This window comes from Sorghum bicolor, chromosome 6, assembly GCF_000003195.3.
Source record: "Sorghum bicolor cultivar BTx623 chromosome 6, Sorghum_bicolor_NCBIv3, whole genome shotgun sequence".
NCBI classification, from domain to species: domain Eukaryota; kingdom Viridiplantae; phylum Streptophyta; class Magnoliopsida; order Poales; family Poaceae; genus Sorghum; species Sorghum bicolor.
Genome location: NC_012875.2, coordinates 53,338,840 through 53,353,022, shown reverse-complemented (window position 1 = coordinate 53,353,022; position 14,183 = coordinate 53,338,840). Strand labels below are relative to the sequence as shown.

The following is a 14,183-nucleotide window of genomic DNA, read 5'->3' as shown; positions in this document are numbered from 1 at the left end:
ACCACAACGATCCCGTCCGTCCGATCGCACCTAGGTCAGAGGAGCACCCCTGGAGCGGCGAGCGGGGTCGACTGGGACCACGGCCCACCGGTCAGTCGGACGGCACCGGCGTAGCCGCGCAGAGCGCCACCGCCTCGCGTCTGTTTGAAACACACACGTGCACCGTGCATGCCCGTTCGGGGAGGAGGCGACCGTTACAGACGGGCAGACGGCCGGCCCTTCTCGAGCTGTCCGGTCCAGCGGCCCACTAGCCGTTGGCCTGCTTTTCCCCCTTTCAAATTCTCCCCCCTTCCCTCTCACGCAGCCCAGCCCCCCCTTCCTCTTACGCCAGCGGAAACGCTCTCTTCCGATTTCTCCTCCAAGAACAAAATCCAAAAAACAAAATAAAACCCGCTCCAAAATCTTTCCAATCCTTCCTCTCTATCTCTCTCCTCCTTCGAATCCCAAGGAGGCGGCGGCCAGAGAGGAGAGAGAGAGAGAGAGAGAGAGTAGGACTAGAGAGCCGTTGCTCTGGTTGTGGTATTATTAACGCCGCCGCCGCCCCTCCCCCCGCATTCGTATGGTCCGCGTCGCTCCGGGGCTCCTGCGACCGAAAGGCATCGCCGCGGCGTCTCGGCTGGATCGACAGGCCGGCCGATCCGTCTCCTCCTCCTCCTCCTCCTCCTCCTTCTCCTGCGGGTGCGCTTCACGGATCGCTGCGCTGCGCTCTCTCCACGGGGATCGGGTGGGCGTTTCTTGAATCGAATCCTGAGCCGCCGCCGCCGCCGTGTGCTGTGTGCAGGTCGGCTTCGGGACGATGGCGGCGAGGGCGGCTGATGAGAACAGGAGGCCGGCGGCGGGGGGAAAGCCCGCGCCAGGCGTCCGAGGTGGGTGCGGGCGGCGGACGGCCCGGCCTGATCTCTTCTTGGGTTGTTTGCTGCGTCGCGAGCACATGGTTTCTGATCTCCTGATTTGTGCAGAGATGGGGAGCCGGCGCGCGCTCACGGAGATCAAGAACCTCGTCGGGGTTGCCCCGTACCCCTGCGCCGTCGCCAAGAAGCCCACGCTGCAGTAATCTCCTGCCCCAAAGATCGTGTCTTTTTCGTGCTTCTTGGGGTCCAAATCTTGTTTAACCGTGGCGTTCCTTTCTTCTCTTCAGGAAGAGCAGAAGGGACGAAAAGAAGACAACGTTGCTGCCAAGCAGCCGGCCCATGACAAGGTTAGGACGCGTGCTAGCTGTTCTTGCGCCTCTGACGTTTCTTGCAGGCTTTGATTTGATCTGGGTATTGCTTTGGTTGTTCAGGAAATTCGCCGCCTCCTTGGCGAGCAAAGGGCAACCTGAATGTCAGCCGATCCTAACTGAATGTCAGCCGATCCTAACTGATCCAGAACCCGGAGTTGATCAACAGAAGGAATCAATCGGTGATGGCACCGTTGATATCGACGTGGAAATCCACGAGCTGGTCGACGATAGTGATAGTGACATCGACATGGTATTCACACTTCTGATTTGTGCTCTTGCTCAGAAAGGGATGGGTTTTGGGCATCTTTGCCATGGCTCTGGCTTACTGTTTTGTTTGGCGATGCAGGGAGAGACAGAGAACAAGGAGATGAACCAAGATGAACCGCTCATGGATATTGACAGAGCAGACTCGGGGAACCCGCTTGCAGCAACAGAATATGTTGAAGAGCTTTACAAGTTCTACAGAGAAAATGAGGTGGTTTATTGTCAGATGATGCTTATCTTGTTCCTTTTTGGTAGATAATCTCAAATCATAAATTCTGAACTTTTGGATGAATATCATCAATGCGCAGATGCCCTTATAAGAATGAACAAGTTCCTTGAGAAACTGATTAAATTAGACCGGGAGCCTGTAAGGATCATTCTACTTCAGACAAGAATCTTAATCCAGTATGGTATAATGTGGAAATGCATGTCTAACGTTGATTAGTATCATTATGCACTTTAAGCAACTAGGTAAAAAAAATATCAGTATGTTTACTGATATAGCACATTGGTCCACCTCACAGCCAGGAGTAGGTAACTATTGTGCTAGCTGTCATGTGCAACACATTGGAAAGTTATGCTGCGCTAAAATCATCACTACTACTTGTACTATTGGAACCACTTCATCTGTTATACAACTGTGAAAGCTACAACAGTTCATAATGTCTTTGTACTACTAAAATTGGTTCCTTCAGTATTTTTGAAGCAAACCATGGTCATCAGAATGAAACTTATTGCCGACAGTATCCTTACATTGACAAAGACTTATGCAGGCTTCTACTATCTTGGAATTTCTATTGCAGCTTTTATTATCTTTTCAGTATTACCAATGTGGTGCTTTATGCAGGCTAAGAGTTGTGTAAGGCCTGATTACATGTCCAGTCAACAAGATATAAACTCAAAGATGAGAGCAATTCTGATTGACTGGCTGATTGAGGTACAAAAAGCACGGACCTCACAAATTGTTCTGATCTGAAACTGCATGTTTTAATATTTTTGCTGGTCCTTTTGCCAGGTTCACTACAAGTTTGACCTGATGGATGAGACGCTCTTTCTTACGGTAAACATAATAGATAGATTCTTGGATAAGGAAGTGGTTCCAAGGAAGAAGCTACAACTGGTTGGAGTCACAGCTATGCTTCTTGCTTGCAAATATGAGGAGGTCTCAGTTCCAGTTGTTGAGGACCTTGTGCTCATTTCTGACCGTGCCTACACAAAAGGGCAAATTCTAGAAATGGTAATCCACTAAATACAATTTGCACTCACACTGAATTCATGCTTGGTTCTTTTATACTGCATTATCTAAACGTACAATGATCATAGATTAGGATCCATATATGCTACATCAGCAAATAAGTAACATTTCCTTACAGCAGACATGGATCTTTTACTGCAAAATTGCAATTATATCCTTTCTACATAAGTGGAACATGGCAGAGTTGGTCCAATCCTTGCACAGTCTTCTTTTTTTAGAAGATGGTGTACACCTGATCATGATGATATCCATATGTAATACCTTAGTGAGTAAATAACATTTATTTAAAGCAGACAAAGATTATTACTGCAAAAATGCAACTCTATCCTTTCTACATCAGACACCATGTCAATTAATCTTTCGGATGATTTCTCCATGTTTTGCTTACATGCATTCTGTCTTCTTTTATTTTATAGTGATTATTTGTTATTTTTGGCTAAGAGTTGAAAATCTTCTGATTGAACAGGAAAAGTTGATTCTGAACACGCTGCAATTCAACATGTCTGTTCCAACACCTTATGTCTTCATGAAGAGGTTTCTTAAAGCTGCAGATGCAGATAAACAGGTGAAATATCACTAAACTCTGTTCTTCTTTTTGTCTACTTGGATAAACAAAACACCAGTAGTAGTGAACTTTTGGTTTTACGACTGACACTGCCCACTATTGTATCTCGCAGCTTGAGCTAGTGTCATTTTTCATGCTGGAGCTCTGCTTGGTAGAATATCAAATGCTGAATTATCAGCCTTCACATCTGGCTGCTGCTGCGGTTTATACTGCACAATGCGCTATCAATCGATGCCCGCACTGGACAAAGGTTTGCGAGTCACATAGCAGATACACTAGCGACCAACTCCTGTAAGTCCATTTCAAATAACTTCCTCACTGCGTTTACAAGCATCTGTATCCTGACTTTCTGTGTGCCTTTTGCTGTTCTCTCAGGGAGTGCTCGAGGATGATGGTAGACTTTCACCAGAAGGCTGGAACCGGCAAGCTCACTGGCGTGCACAGGAAATACAGTACCTACAAGTTCGGGTGCGCGGCCAAGACCTTGCCTGCGCAGTTCCTGCTGGAGTCAGGAGGGACACCGCCTCCTTCAGGTGCAATCTAGTTGAATCGCCCTATTCAACTAGGTGGATTTTTAAAGTTTTTAGCATACTCCGTGAACAAGATGCAGAAAACATCGTGTTGATGTTGCCCAAAAGTGCATCGAATTTCCTTGGAGAGTTATGATTAACTGTTTTTTTTATCTATGTCCTGAATGAGGAGTGACGGTCGGTCAGGTCGTGCAGTTATACTGCGGCTAATAACGAACTGTCCTGTTCAGGAATGCTGTTGGAACCTTGTAAAGAAAACAATTTCTGAATCAAATGGATCAATAGCTTTTGTCCAAAATGTTCTCCCATTTCGATGTTCACTTGATGGTGTCGATGTTGTTGGTGGAACCTTGTTCTCTCATTTGACATTTGAACGTGGGCAGGCACGTGACTGATGCCGCCCCTCGCCGATCTTGGTAGAGTGGTGCCATGTGAACTCAAATGTGGCGCAGACGCGCAGCCAGACATTATCTTCGGTTTGAGAGTCTTGTCATGCAAAGTTTTTAAAACATAACATACATTTGTTTTCAAAGATGTTTTTCGTGAATCTAAATATTTTATTCAAAATTTTCATATCACAATCTATATTTAATTCTTTTTTTGGAATTTTAAAAAGTTTAGAGATGCTTTTTATGATTTAAAATTCTTGTCAAGTATTTACAAATCAATTAACTAAAAAAGAAAAACTTGCCTTGATGACTTTAACGAAAGAGATATACTCCCTCCACACTAAAAAAAAGTCGTTTTGACTTCTTGTTCTCATAAAATATTTACAAAAAGTGATATAGATATGAAAGTATTTTTCAAGACAAATATATTCATATAATTTTCATATTTTCAAACTCAATAACTTAAAAGTTATTTATGATTTATATTTTCAATGTTTAATTCAAACCTTGTCTAAAACGACTTCCTTTTTGAGTACGGAAAGAGTAACTTATGTCTGGTTGTTGACGCTAAATCCGATCAACGCACTAGCAAGAGCTAAACGACGAGATCGACTTTGACACTTGTTCTTTACCCAAAACATCTACAGACACTTCCTAGGAAAATCAGCTTGTGAGGAATACCGCGGGGTGCCCTAGAATCAAGGCTGCTAGAACACTAATAAATGGATGGCTCAATATCTATGATCTTGCCATATAAATAAAGGATGGTAATAATTATCTCAGTTGCAAACACACACATAATTTATAAGTTTTGAGATTGGATGAGTATCCGAAGGAAAATCTCCATTTGACCTTGGACTACCAAAACCGGTTTAAACAGTGTTCATATTTCTAGAGAAACTAGCTTGAGGGTGTTTATTTCTGTAATTTTCATTTTTTGCAAATCTGACCAATTTAGTTCAAATTTGATCACTGTTATGTACATGTGGTTGTTCTTTAACTCTCATGATCATATTTTCTCGCAAAATAAAGACTCTCATGATCATATTTTCTCGCAAAAAAAAAACTCTCATGATCATATTTTGGCTGTCAACGTTGGGCCTTGTTTAGTTTCAAAAAGATTTCGAATTTTGGTACTGTAGCATTTTCGTTTGTTTGTGGCAAATATTGTCCAATCATAAACTAACTAGGCTCAAAAAATTTGTCTCGTAGTTTTTGTTTTCTTCTATATTTAGTGCTTCATGCATGTGCCACAAGATTTGATGTGATGGAAAATTTTGAAAAGTTTTTGGATTTCGGGGTGAACTAAACAAGGCCTTGGCTTTAAAGTTTGTAGAGAAAAGTTTTTTTTTTTTTGAGAAAAAGAGGAAAGTTTTGACTGTCAAAATGTGGGCTACGGCCCATGAAGCTGTCCTGTCCAGACTCCAGAGTCAGTTCGGCCCGGACCCGGACTCCCCGTTCCCCAACTACGCGGCCCCCCGCCAGGCACCAGCTCAAAAGCCAATTGGCGTCACGTTGCGTGGAAAGGGAAGAGGAGACGCCGTCACGATTCGCGCTCGCGATTTGCTCCCCCTTCTCCACCTCCCCGTTCGTCTCGCGGGAAATCACGCGCGGCGACGCTGGAATCACCTCGATCCAACAGGGGAATCGGCACGGGGCAGCCTCTCTGACCCATATTCCTGCAGCCGGTTGGGCGAGTCGTCGGCTCAGGTTCCCTTCGAGCTTCTCTATTCCTTTCAAAATTGCTTCAATTTCATGCGGCCATGCCCACGGGAGGTTCTCTTGCCCGTCCCGTAGCTGCGCGTTCCTTCCGGTTCTTCTCGGAGGAGATTGAGCGATCTGATGCGGTTTCGTGTTTAATTTTGGTCGGTTGCAACCCCTTTTCGTTGCCTAGGTTTTTTGGTGGGGTTGGTCGTGTTGGTGGTTTCAATGTAGTTGTACTGTATTCTGTTCATATCAACGCTACGGGACTAGTTAGATTGTTTGCGTTTGGATGTTTTGTGCTTCATCCATGGATCGTCGACCAGTCCGTGGGGATGAATTTAACAGGTTCAGGATTTCACACTTTTGAGCTCATTGCAGATAATAGACTGGGCGTGTGGATCCAGGACGTTTGATCCCGTTAATTTGGACTGAAGTGCCAGCTTTCGGTGAGGAAGGTGATGCTGGATGACGCTGACGGACTTTGAAAGCATACCGGTTCAAAGAAGTGTTGTCTGTCACCATGAGGGTCAATATTGGGCTCCTAGTGCCCTTGATGGCACAATACTCCACACCCATGTGGGCTACTTTAGTTGCTGGGTTCTTCATGCTGCTTGCGCTTTCACTCTCCATGTACCTGATATTTGAGCATCTCTCAGCATACAACAATCCAGAGGTTTCTAGTTTCTACTTTTGCATCCTACCTTCATTTGTTTTTACATAATTTTGTTTATCAGAACTATGGCAAAGCATAATTTTCACTGTTTTAGGTTCTGTTCTACTTGTACAGGAACAAAAATTTGTACTGGGTGTTATTCTCATGGTCCCTTGCTATGCAATTGAGTCGGTAAGGCTTCTAAAACACTATGTATGTACTACATTACTCCATCAACATGTCTAATGATCTTCTTCTTTTGGAACAGTATATTTCTTTGATAAATCCAAATACAAGTGTTTACTGTGGCATCCTACGTGATGGTTATGAAGCCCTTGCAATGTACTGCTTTGGAAGATATATTACTGCATGTTTAGGTAAGTTATGCCTATAGACATTGCTTTCTTGAGAATACATGTAGTGTTGTGGTCTTACTTCTTAGCTGTCACTGTATTTTGCATATGGTGTTTTATTTGAAAGAACAGGAATGTCACATCATTTTGAACGGTGCAATATTTTTTGTCCTAAATTACCTTCTTGTATGTATCTCTGCTGGCCTGCCCATCGTGCATCCCAGAGTCGCATCAATGTGTTGTATTTCCGGGGGGAGGGGATTGATGCAATCTTGTTATCATATCTTTCACACCAATGCTAAGAATATCAGGTAGTTCATCATAAGACTACTGTAGCATTAGCAAAATGGAGGCACTGTTTCAGAGTAAAAAATATTTGTGACAGCTTGGTAGATACTGTATATTGTTCAGTGGCAGCCAGGCTATTTATATTATTTCTCTTTGTGGTCCAGAGACTGTTTCAGCTTGCAATTGCTAGATTGTAATTGTACAATCCAAGGCTTATAGATTTCAATACCTGATTACAACAATCTACAATCTAGTTTTCACCAGCATTTAAAATCTACAATCTACTAGGTGCTTTTCACAATCTGCAGCTAAAACAATCAAACCCTTACATTTTGTCTTTCTGATACACTTCATGATATATATTGTTTGGTGCACTTGCAGTTTTCATATTTTGTTCTCTCCTTTGTGTGTGTTTATTGTGTCTGGTCAAATGTAGGTGGGGAAGATAAAACTATAGCTTTTTTAAAGAGGGAAGGTGGCTCTGGTTCTGGGCAGCCTCTACTGCATCATGCATCTGAGAAGGGAATCATACACCATCATTTTCCTGTAAATTTTGTATTGAAGCCCTGGAGATTGGGGACACGGTTCTACCTGATTATCAAATTTGGAATCTTCCAATATGTATTTCCACAAGCCCTTGCAAATTCTTTTTATCTGAGAAGTCAAAAATAAGATTTAGTTATGTCCTTTTTGACTTAGTTATGTTCTTTTTGCACCTGCAGGTGATTATAAAGACCCTCACAGCTACCTTATCTCTTCTTCTAGAACCTTTTGGTGTTTATTGTGATGGAGAATTCAATTTACGATGTGGGTAAGACAACCATTTTCTTTCTGGTTCTTTGACTTCAAATCTGAAAATTGCATCTTCGCTATTTTGTTTTTTGTTTATGCACAAGCTATGTTTGTTGAATGGAATCGCAGCGCCATCCTCTTGATACACGTCCTGCTCCTTTTTTTCCAAAATACAGCAAAGGAATTTGCTTTGCTGCAAATATTATTAGAAGAAGACAATTGGCCTAGTTTATAAGGGAATCGGAGCCCAGAAATCTTACAACTAGGGGTATACAATTCATCCTCACACAACTTTGGTCCTCCAATCATACAACTAGGGGTACACACCTGACATCTCCGGCCCAAAGACCAAAAGCCGACAATCCAATTGCTTGGCACCACAACTAACCTAGAAGATTATCACTGAGCACGACTTACAACTATCTCTACACAAATTCACCGCCAAGCACGCTGGGACAACTATGCTGGTCCAAATGTCAGGGCAACTACTCAAAGCTGTCTGCACAAAACCAAAAACTAACAAGGAAGGGAGGCATCAAACCAGATGGAAGCACCAAGCCACAGAGCTCAAATAGCTTAGCGAAGCCTTCAAGAAGGTAATGATGCTGGGGAACACCAGATCTGCCCTCCAGGCTATCGATGTCCCCTAAGTGGATCTGGCCGACGCTGATGTAGCACCGGATGCCAAACCATCAAATGCCACAGGAGCAAAGAGAGGAGGGAGGAGGAAGGAAAGGGAAGGGAGGGGATAAGGCATGGGGGAGGGCTGAGAGGGCCTCGCCGCGCCCTCCTCACTGCTCGCCAGGCCTTTGGCAGGCAGCTCTGGTGGTGGCAGAGGCAGAGATAGGGTTGAGGGAGGAGTGCTTGCAGGGGGATATGGGTGCTGCCCGATGCGGACAATGAGGGCCCGAGTTGTTTCTCCACTGTACTATGTCATGCTTTCATTGGGAAAAAATTCACATCTTCTTTGCTTGTTTTCCATTATGATGAATATGAATGAACCAATGTTGAGATAGCAGTTATTTCATCTCCTATTTTTACATCTTGTTCTGATACCGCAACGCATATATTTGTGATGCAGGTACCCTTACTTTGCCGCAGTTCTCAACTTTAGTCAATATTGGGCCCTGTACTGTCTAGTAGCATGGTATACAGCTACTAAGGACGAATTGGCACCTATAAAGCCTCTGGCTAAGTTTCTTTCTTTCAAATCTATTGTATTCTTGACTTGGTGGCAAGGTGTGGTGATTGCAATAATGTATGCTTTGGGCCTTCTTAGAAGTCCTTTAGCCCAGAGCTTGGAGTTAAAATCAAGCATTCAAGATTTCATTATTTGCATAGAGGTATTCATCCTTCCAGGGTGTTTTTAACTTTTTGTTATCTATCTTTGCCTTTGCTTAAAATAGTCCATTTCTTTCATGTTTATGTGGCTAGTTATAGATATACCTGATAGCACCATGTCTTTCTCCAGGACAGATGGGCATTGCTTCAGTTGTTCACCTCTATGTGTTCCCAGCCAAGCCCTATGCACTCTTAACTAATCAGTCACCTGGAAACATTTCTGTACTTGGGGACTACGTATCATCTGACCCTGTGGACCCTTTTGAAATTAAGGAAAGCAACCGGCCTACCAAAATGAAGCTTCCTCAATTCGAACCAGATGAGAGAAGCGTGACAAACATAAAAGAAAGTGTTCGGGACTTTGTTGTTGGCAGTGGAGAATATGTGAGTGCTGGGACCAAATCTTCTTTCTGAGCATTACTGACAAATTTCCTGTCTTTATACGTTATTATAGATTGGGCTTTGAATTATGTGAACCAGTAGAATAAATCTTGCCTTGACAGTCAAATATGTTCTCTTCTATTATTACTTTATATGGGTTGTGTGGGTTTACGGAATATGTTTATGAGCATAATTTCCATGTTTTGGCTTGTTTTCTTCCCTCCTTTAACTTAGGTGATCAAGGATTTCAAGTTCACTGTTAACCAAGCAGTGCGGCCAGTGGAGAAGCGCTTTGATAAATTGATGAAAAAGAATGATAAGCGTAAGAAAAGCCAGGATGACAACTGGGTGAGTGCAGCAACACCAGAGAGACCTGTTCGTGGGATTGATGATCCATTGTTAAGCGGAAGCTCAAGTGACAGTGGTGTCACAAAGGGCAAGAAACATCGCAGAATTGTGAGCACAGCTGCTGCTGTGGACAGCTGGGGAGGTGGTGATCAAGCTTCTGATGGATACGAGATCAGGGGTCGCCGCTGGGCTGTAAAAAGCTAACGATTCTACTTTGCGAGATGGTAAATTCAAACCATATGACGTGTTAAAAAAAGACTGGTAGGTTTTCATTTGCTGGTAAACTCGATGGCAACTGTTTCTGCGATCCTGGCCATTTTGGAGCCTTCGCAAGTTCAGACTGTCTTTGTATAGGTACTTAGGTAGCTGATAATGATAGATGACCTCTGTGCATAGATTGTTCTTTTTTTCTTTTTTGTGGTCAGAGTCGTGCTGATATTTGGTATTGCAAAAATTTAGAAGTACAGTAGTTTTTTCATTCTTTGGAAATGCAAATGCCTGTTCTTGCGTAATTGTGTCCATTTGGACAGATTTGTATAGTGTTGTTACACACATGGATTATTGATCTGAATAACGATACACTCATACACTGCATAACTGAAGTGCCAGAATCGTATAATCTCTCGAGGGAAGGACCCTGATATTATTTTTTTTTCTCCTCGAGGAATAATGTGTTGTGTATATCTGTCTTCCTCCATGTGTAGAAGTGAATTTCTGCCAAAAAAAAGAAAGAAAGAAAGAAAGAAAAGAAGGAAGGGAAGGAAAGAAAGAAAGAAACTTTAACCGGTAACGGGCCTGTCTGACTGCTGCTCATGGCATGGGCCGATAATGCCTAAATCAAAATTTGTATACACCCTTTAGGCATTGTTTGGATGTTGTCGTATTCACCTCAATCCACATGTGTTGGAATGGATCTAAACCACCCCAATACATGTGGATTGATGCGACTACATCCAAACAATGCCTTATTTTGAAGTTGAAAGGAGAGAGGGTTACAATTCCACACAAGTTCATCTCGCAGTCTTCAGTCGTCGCAGGCGTATCGAAAAGTATTGTATGACGAATGACTTTTCAAAACGTGTATTGTATGCAGCTAGAATTTGAACTCATGCAGAGGAAGTTATTATTGCATCAACCAACCTCAAACTGCTCAGTCGCTCAGTGGATCCAAGAAGCATAGAACTCTGAACTCGTATCGAACGCTCGACAGACCCTCAAATGGACCAGCCATCCAAAGCCAGCACAGAGACCTGCTCCAACTAAGATGATGACGTGATGAGAGGGACCCCCCCCCCCCCCCCCCCCTCCACCCTCCAATCGGCTGCTCGCCACATTCTCTCCCCCTGACACAAGGTCCCACACTGGCGTGGTCTACTACTCCATGCCTGCGCGTGCGGCTCCGGGCCCTCCTGTCCATGCTCCATGGGCGCACGATCTGATGATCTGCGCTGCTGGCTCGCTGTCTACTCTTCAGGGTCAGCTAAACCTGTCGTGTTAACCGAGGTAGGGACGAAGAACGAGCGAGCCACTAGTGATTCCATTCCGGGGAATCTGAAGTTGTTTATTAGTACTCCCTGTAGTACTCGGATCGGACAGCAAAGCAATCAGTTTCGTTAGCCAACTTACACGCTCTTAACTACCAAGGGCTTGTTTAGTTCACCCCGAAATTCAAAAACTTTTTAAGATTCCTTATCACATCAAATCTTTTGGCACATGTATGAAGTACTAAATATAGAAGAAAATAAAAACTAATAGCACAGTTTATCTGTAATTTATGAGATTGATCTTTTGAGCCTAGTTAGTTTATGATTGGACAATATTTACCACAAACAAACGAAAATGCTACAGTACCAAAATCCGAAATCTTTTCGGGACTAAACAAGGCCCAATTTGTGGAGGTTTGACCTCACAGGGCTTTGTTAAAGACACTGTACCCAACTAGCATTATTGTTTGTGTGAAATCATGCGTGCCATTCGTGGGTTGTGTATTTTTTTTCCCCACTTGTGTTCGGTCATGTGTCTCAGCTGCATATGTAACCGTGCTTAGATGCGTTGTACCCTTCTGATGTGTATTCCGTGGTTTGCCACACTGCTTGGCGCCGACATCTCGATTCCTCTACGAACGAAGTTACAGTGACTTTGTCACTAACAGGTGGCGCGCGCCGGGCGACGCTAACCGGATCGATCCAGACAAAATCACTGTGGATTCAAATGTAGAGAAGACTCAGCTCTTTGCGCCACCTTTTTTGTTTTCTTTTCCTTTTTATGAGAAAAAAAAGCAGTAGAGACCTTGGACTATAATCATCCAGGGACCGACCAGGCCGGGGCTGCAGGCTCCAGGTACACCGGACCGCCACCACCACTTCACCACCACCCACCAAGAGCTGATTTCGTCTGCACTCGCCATCTGTTTCCCACGCATGGTGCGTGACTACGTACGTGATCCTTCCAAACACAATCATAGAAGGCCACCTTGCGGTTTGTTGGCGCCATCTATCCCAACCCAAGGCCTTTTCGCATCAAAATCCAAAAAGTTTTCAAGATTTCACGTCACATCGAATCTTGCGGCACATGTATGAAGCACTAAATATAGACGAAAACAAAAATTAGTTACACAGTTTGCCTGTAAATCACGAGACGAATCTTTTGATTCTATTTAGTTTTTGATTGGACAATATTTGCCACAAACAAACGAAAGTGGTACGGTAGCGAAATGCAAAAAAATTTCACATCACGCAGTGAAAGTGACGGGCAGGCCGTTACACTTACACTGTGCGCGCAGTCTCCCACTCCCCAGTGCTCCACCAGGCACCAGCAACCGTGGATCCCTAAACCCAACGCAGATCCCAACAGGGCTTTTTCTAATGGCCCATGCGACTGCCCCAGCATGTGCTCCTAATCGTCTCCGACGTAAACTAACCCCGTCGCGATCAGTGTCTGAAATCCCTTCTGACCCTAGCTCTCCTCTCTCGTCTTGCCATGTGCTCCCAGGTCACCCGCTCCTCCCGCGATCAAATCACCAAACTGTCAAAGCGACAAATGGGAATTATGGGTAGTGTAGCAGAGCACGGCAGCACGCAATTAAGCAGCTCACGCAGTAAGAAAAATACCACTGAATAGCTGATAAATTTGACAAATAAACTGAAACATCTTGTCCCTCCCGGTGCTGGACGTACTGAATTATTGGAGCCGGCCCGGCGCTTACTGATAGCTAGGTACCGGCAAATCCAGCTCTTCAGGGATGCCATCAGTACGTGCCTGATTGCGACGCTAGCTCTCGACCCTTCTTATCTGCTCCAACAACTAAAGGGGTGCGACTAATACACGTACTAGCTTTGCTTCCAGTCGATCGGAGCCGGTTCAATTATTATGGGGCGGAGCCTGACCTGACCTGACTCTTTGATCGGATCACACCTAATTGCTTTCCTAATACTACTCCAATAATATATATACACTGACAGACAGTCATTTTATTTTTTGTCCCCCAAAAAAGATATATAAGGCCTTGTTTACTTCCACCCAGAAACGCAAAATTTTTCAAAATTCCCCGTCACATCGAATCTTTAGACACATGCATAGAGTATTAAATATAAATGAAAATAAAAACTAATTGCACAGTTTGGTCGAAATTGACGAGACGAATCTTTTGAGCCTAGTTAGTCTATGGTTGGACAATAATTACCACAAATAAACGAAAGTGCTACAGTGTCACGAAAATTTTCATTTCGGGAAGTAAACAAGGCCTAAATGGGAGTCGGTAGGCAGCGTTTGGCCCACACAGCCGGTGGATGAACGAAAGCGATGGTGGGCACGATGAAAGAAAAAGGCATGCAAAGGGGGGCGAGTCCGGCCGTCACGTTCTACTAATAAAGATCGATGCAGGGTTGGCTTAGCTAGCTAGCTAGCCTAAAGCATCTGATCCCGTTTCTTTGTTTAGTCAGTTATTAACCATATATACTATATATCCATGCTGCTTTCTCTGGCCTTGTTTACTGCTTGTAGCATGTTGTGCCTGTGTGTTGGGCCCCCTGCTTGTGACACTGCTATAATATCTTCAAGTTCAAGGGTTAGATTATTGGATCGATTAGGTGACGATGCT

General features: G+C 43.9%; 2 protein-coding genes across 3 annotated transcripts; both read left to right on the top strand.

The window, feature by feature from the left end:
- On the top strand, positions 302–4,134 carry LOC8057580 (cyclin-B2-1). Its single transcript, XM_002448291.2, has 11 exons — positions 302–678; positions 782–866; positions 960–1,050; positions 1,139–1,198; positions 1,283–1,472; positions 1,569–1,697; positions 2,334–2,423; positions 2,502–2,723; positions 3,208–3,306; positions 3,419–3,597; positions 3,682–4,134. The coding sequence occupies exons 2-11, from the start codon at positions 797–799 to the stop codon at positions 3,848–3,850; spliced, it is 1,299 nt and encodes a 432-aa protein (XP_002448336.1). The 5' UTR covers positions 302–678; positions 782–796; the 3' UTR covers positions 3,851–4,134.
- LOC8057579 (protein LAZ1) lies at positions 5,729–10,681 on the top strand. 2 transcript variants are annotated; one of them, XM_002448290.2, is made up of 9 exons: positions 5,729–5,935; positions 6,308–6,602; positions 6,717–6,773; positions 6,850–6,958; positions 7,659–7,843; positions 7,945–8,033; positions 9,096–9,357; positions 9,491–9,739; positions 9,971–10,681. In XM_002448290.2, the coding sequence occupies exons 2-9, from the start codon at positions 6,450–6,452 to the stop codon at positions 10,286–10,288; spliced, it is 1,422 nt and encodes a 473-aa protein (XP_002448335.1). In that variant the 5' UTR covers positions 5,729–5,935; positions 6,308–6,449; the 3' UTR covers positions 10,289–10,681. The 2 variants fall into 2 exon arrangements, with proteins under 2 accessions (XP_002448335.1, XP_021319796.1); XM_021464121.1 differs by lacking the exon at positions 9,971–10,681 and having other exon boundaries at positions 9,486–9,690.

Excerpts from the sequence above, each read along its gene's own strand:
- LOC8057580 (XM_002448291.2), top strand. The coding sequence starts at position 797 with ATGGCGGCGAGGGCGGCTGATGAGAACAGGAGGCCGGCGGCGGGGGGA. Across the intron at positions 1,199-1,282 it reads AGCAGCCGGCCCATGACAAG|GAAATTCGCCGCCTCCTTGG; the intron begins GTTAGGACGCGT and ends TTGGTTGTTCAG. Across the intron at positions 2,424-2,501 it reads TGATTGACTGGCTGATTGAG|GTTCACTACAAGTTTGACCT; the intron begins GTACAAAAAGCA and ends TCCTTTTGCCAG.
- LOC8057579 (XM_002448290.2), top strand. The coding sequence starts at position 6,450 with ATGAGGGTCAATATTGGGCTCCTAGTGCCCTTGATGGCACAATACTCC. Across the intron at positions 6,603-6,716 it reads CAGCATACAACAATCCAGAG|GAACAAAAATTTGTACTGGG; the intron begins GTTTCTAGTTTC and ends CTACTTGTACAG. Across the intron at positions 7,844-7,944 it reads AATTTGGAATCTTCCAATAT|GTGATTATAAAGACCCTCAC; the intron begins GTATTTCCACAA and ends TTGCACCTGCAG.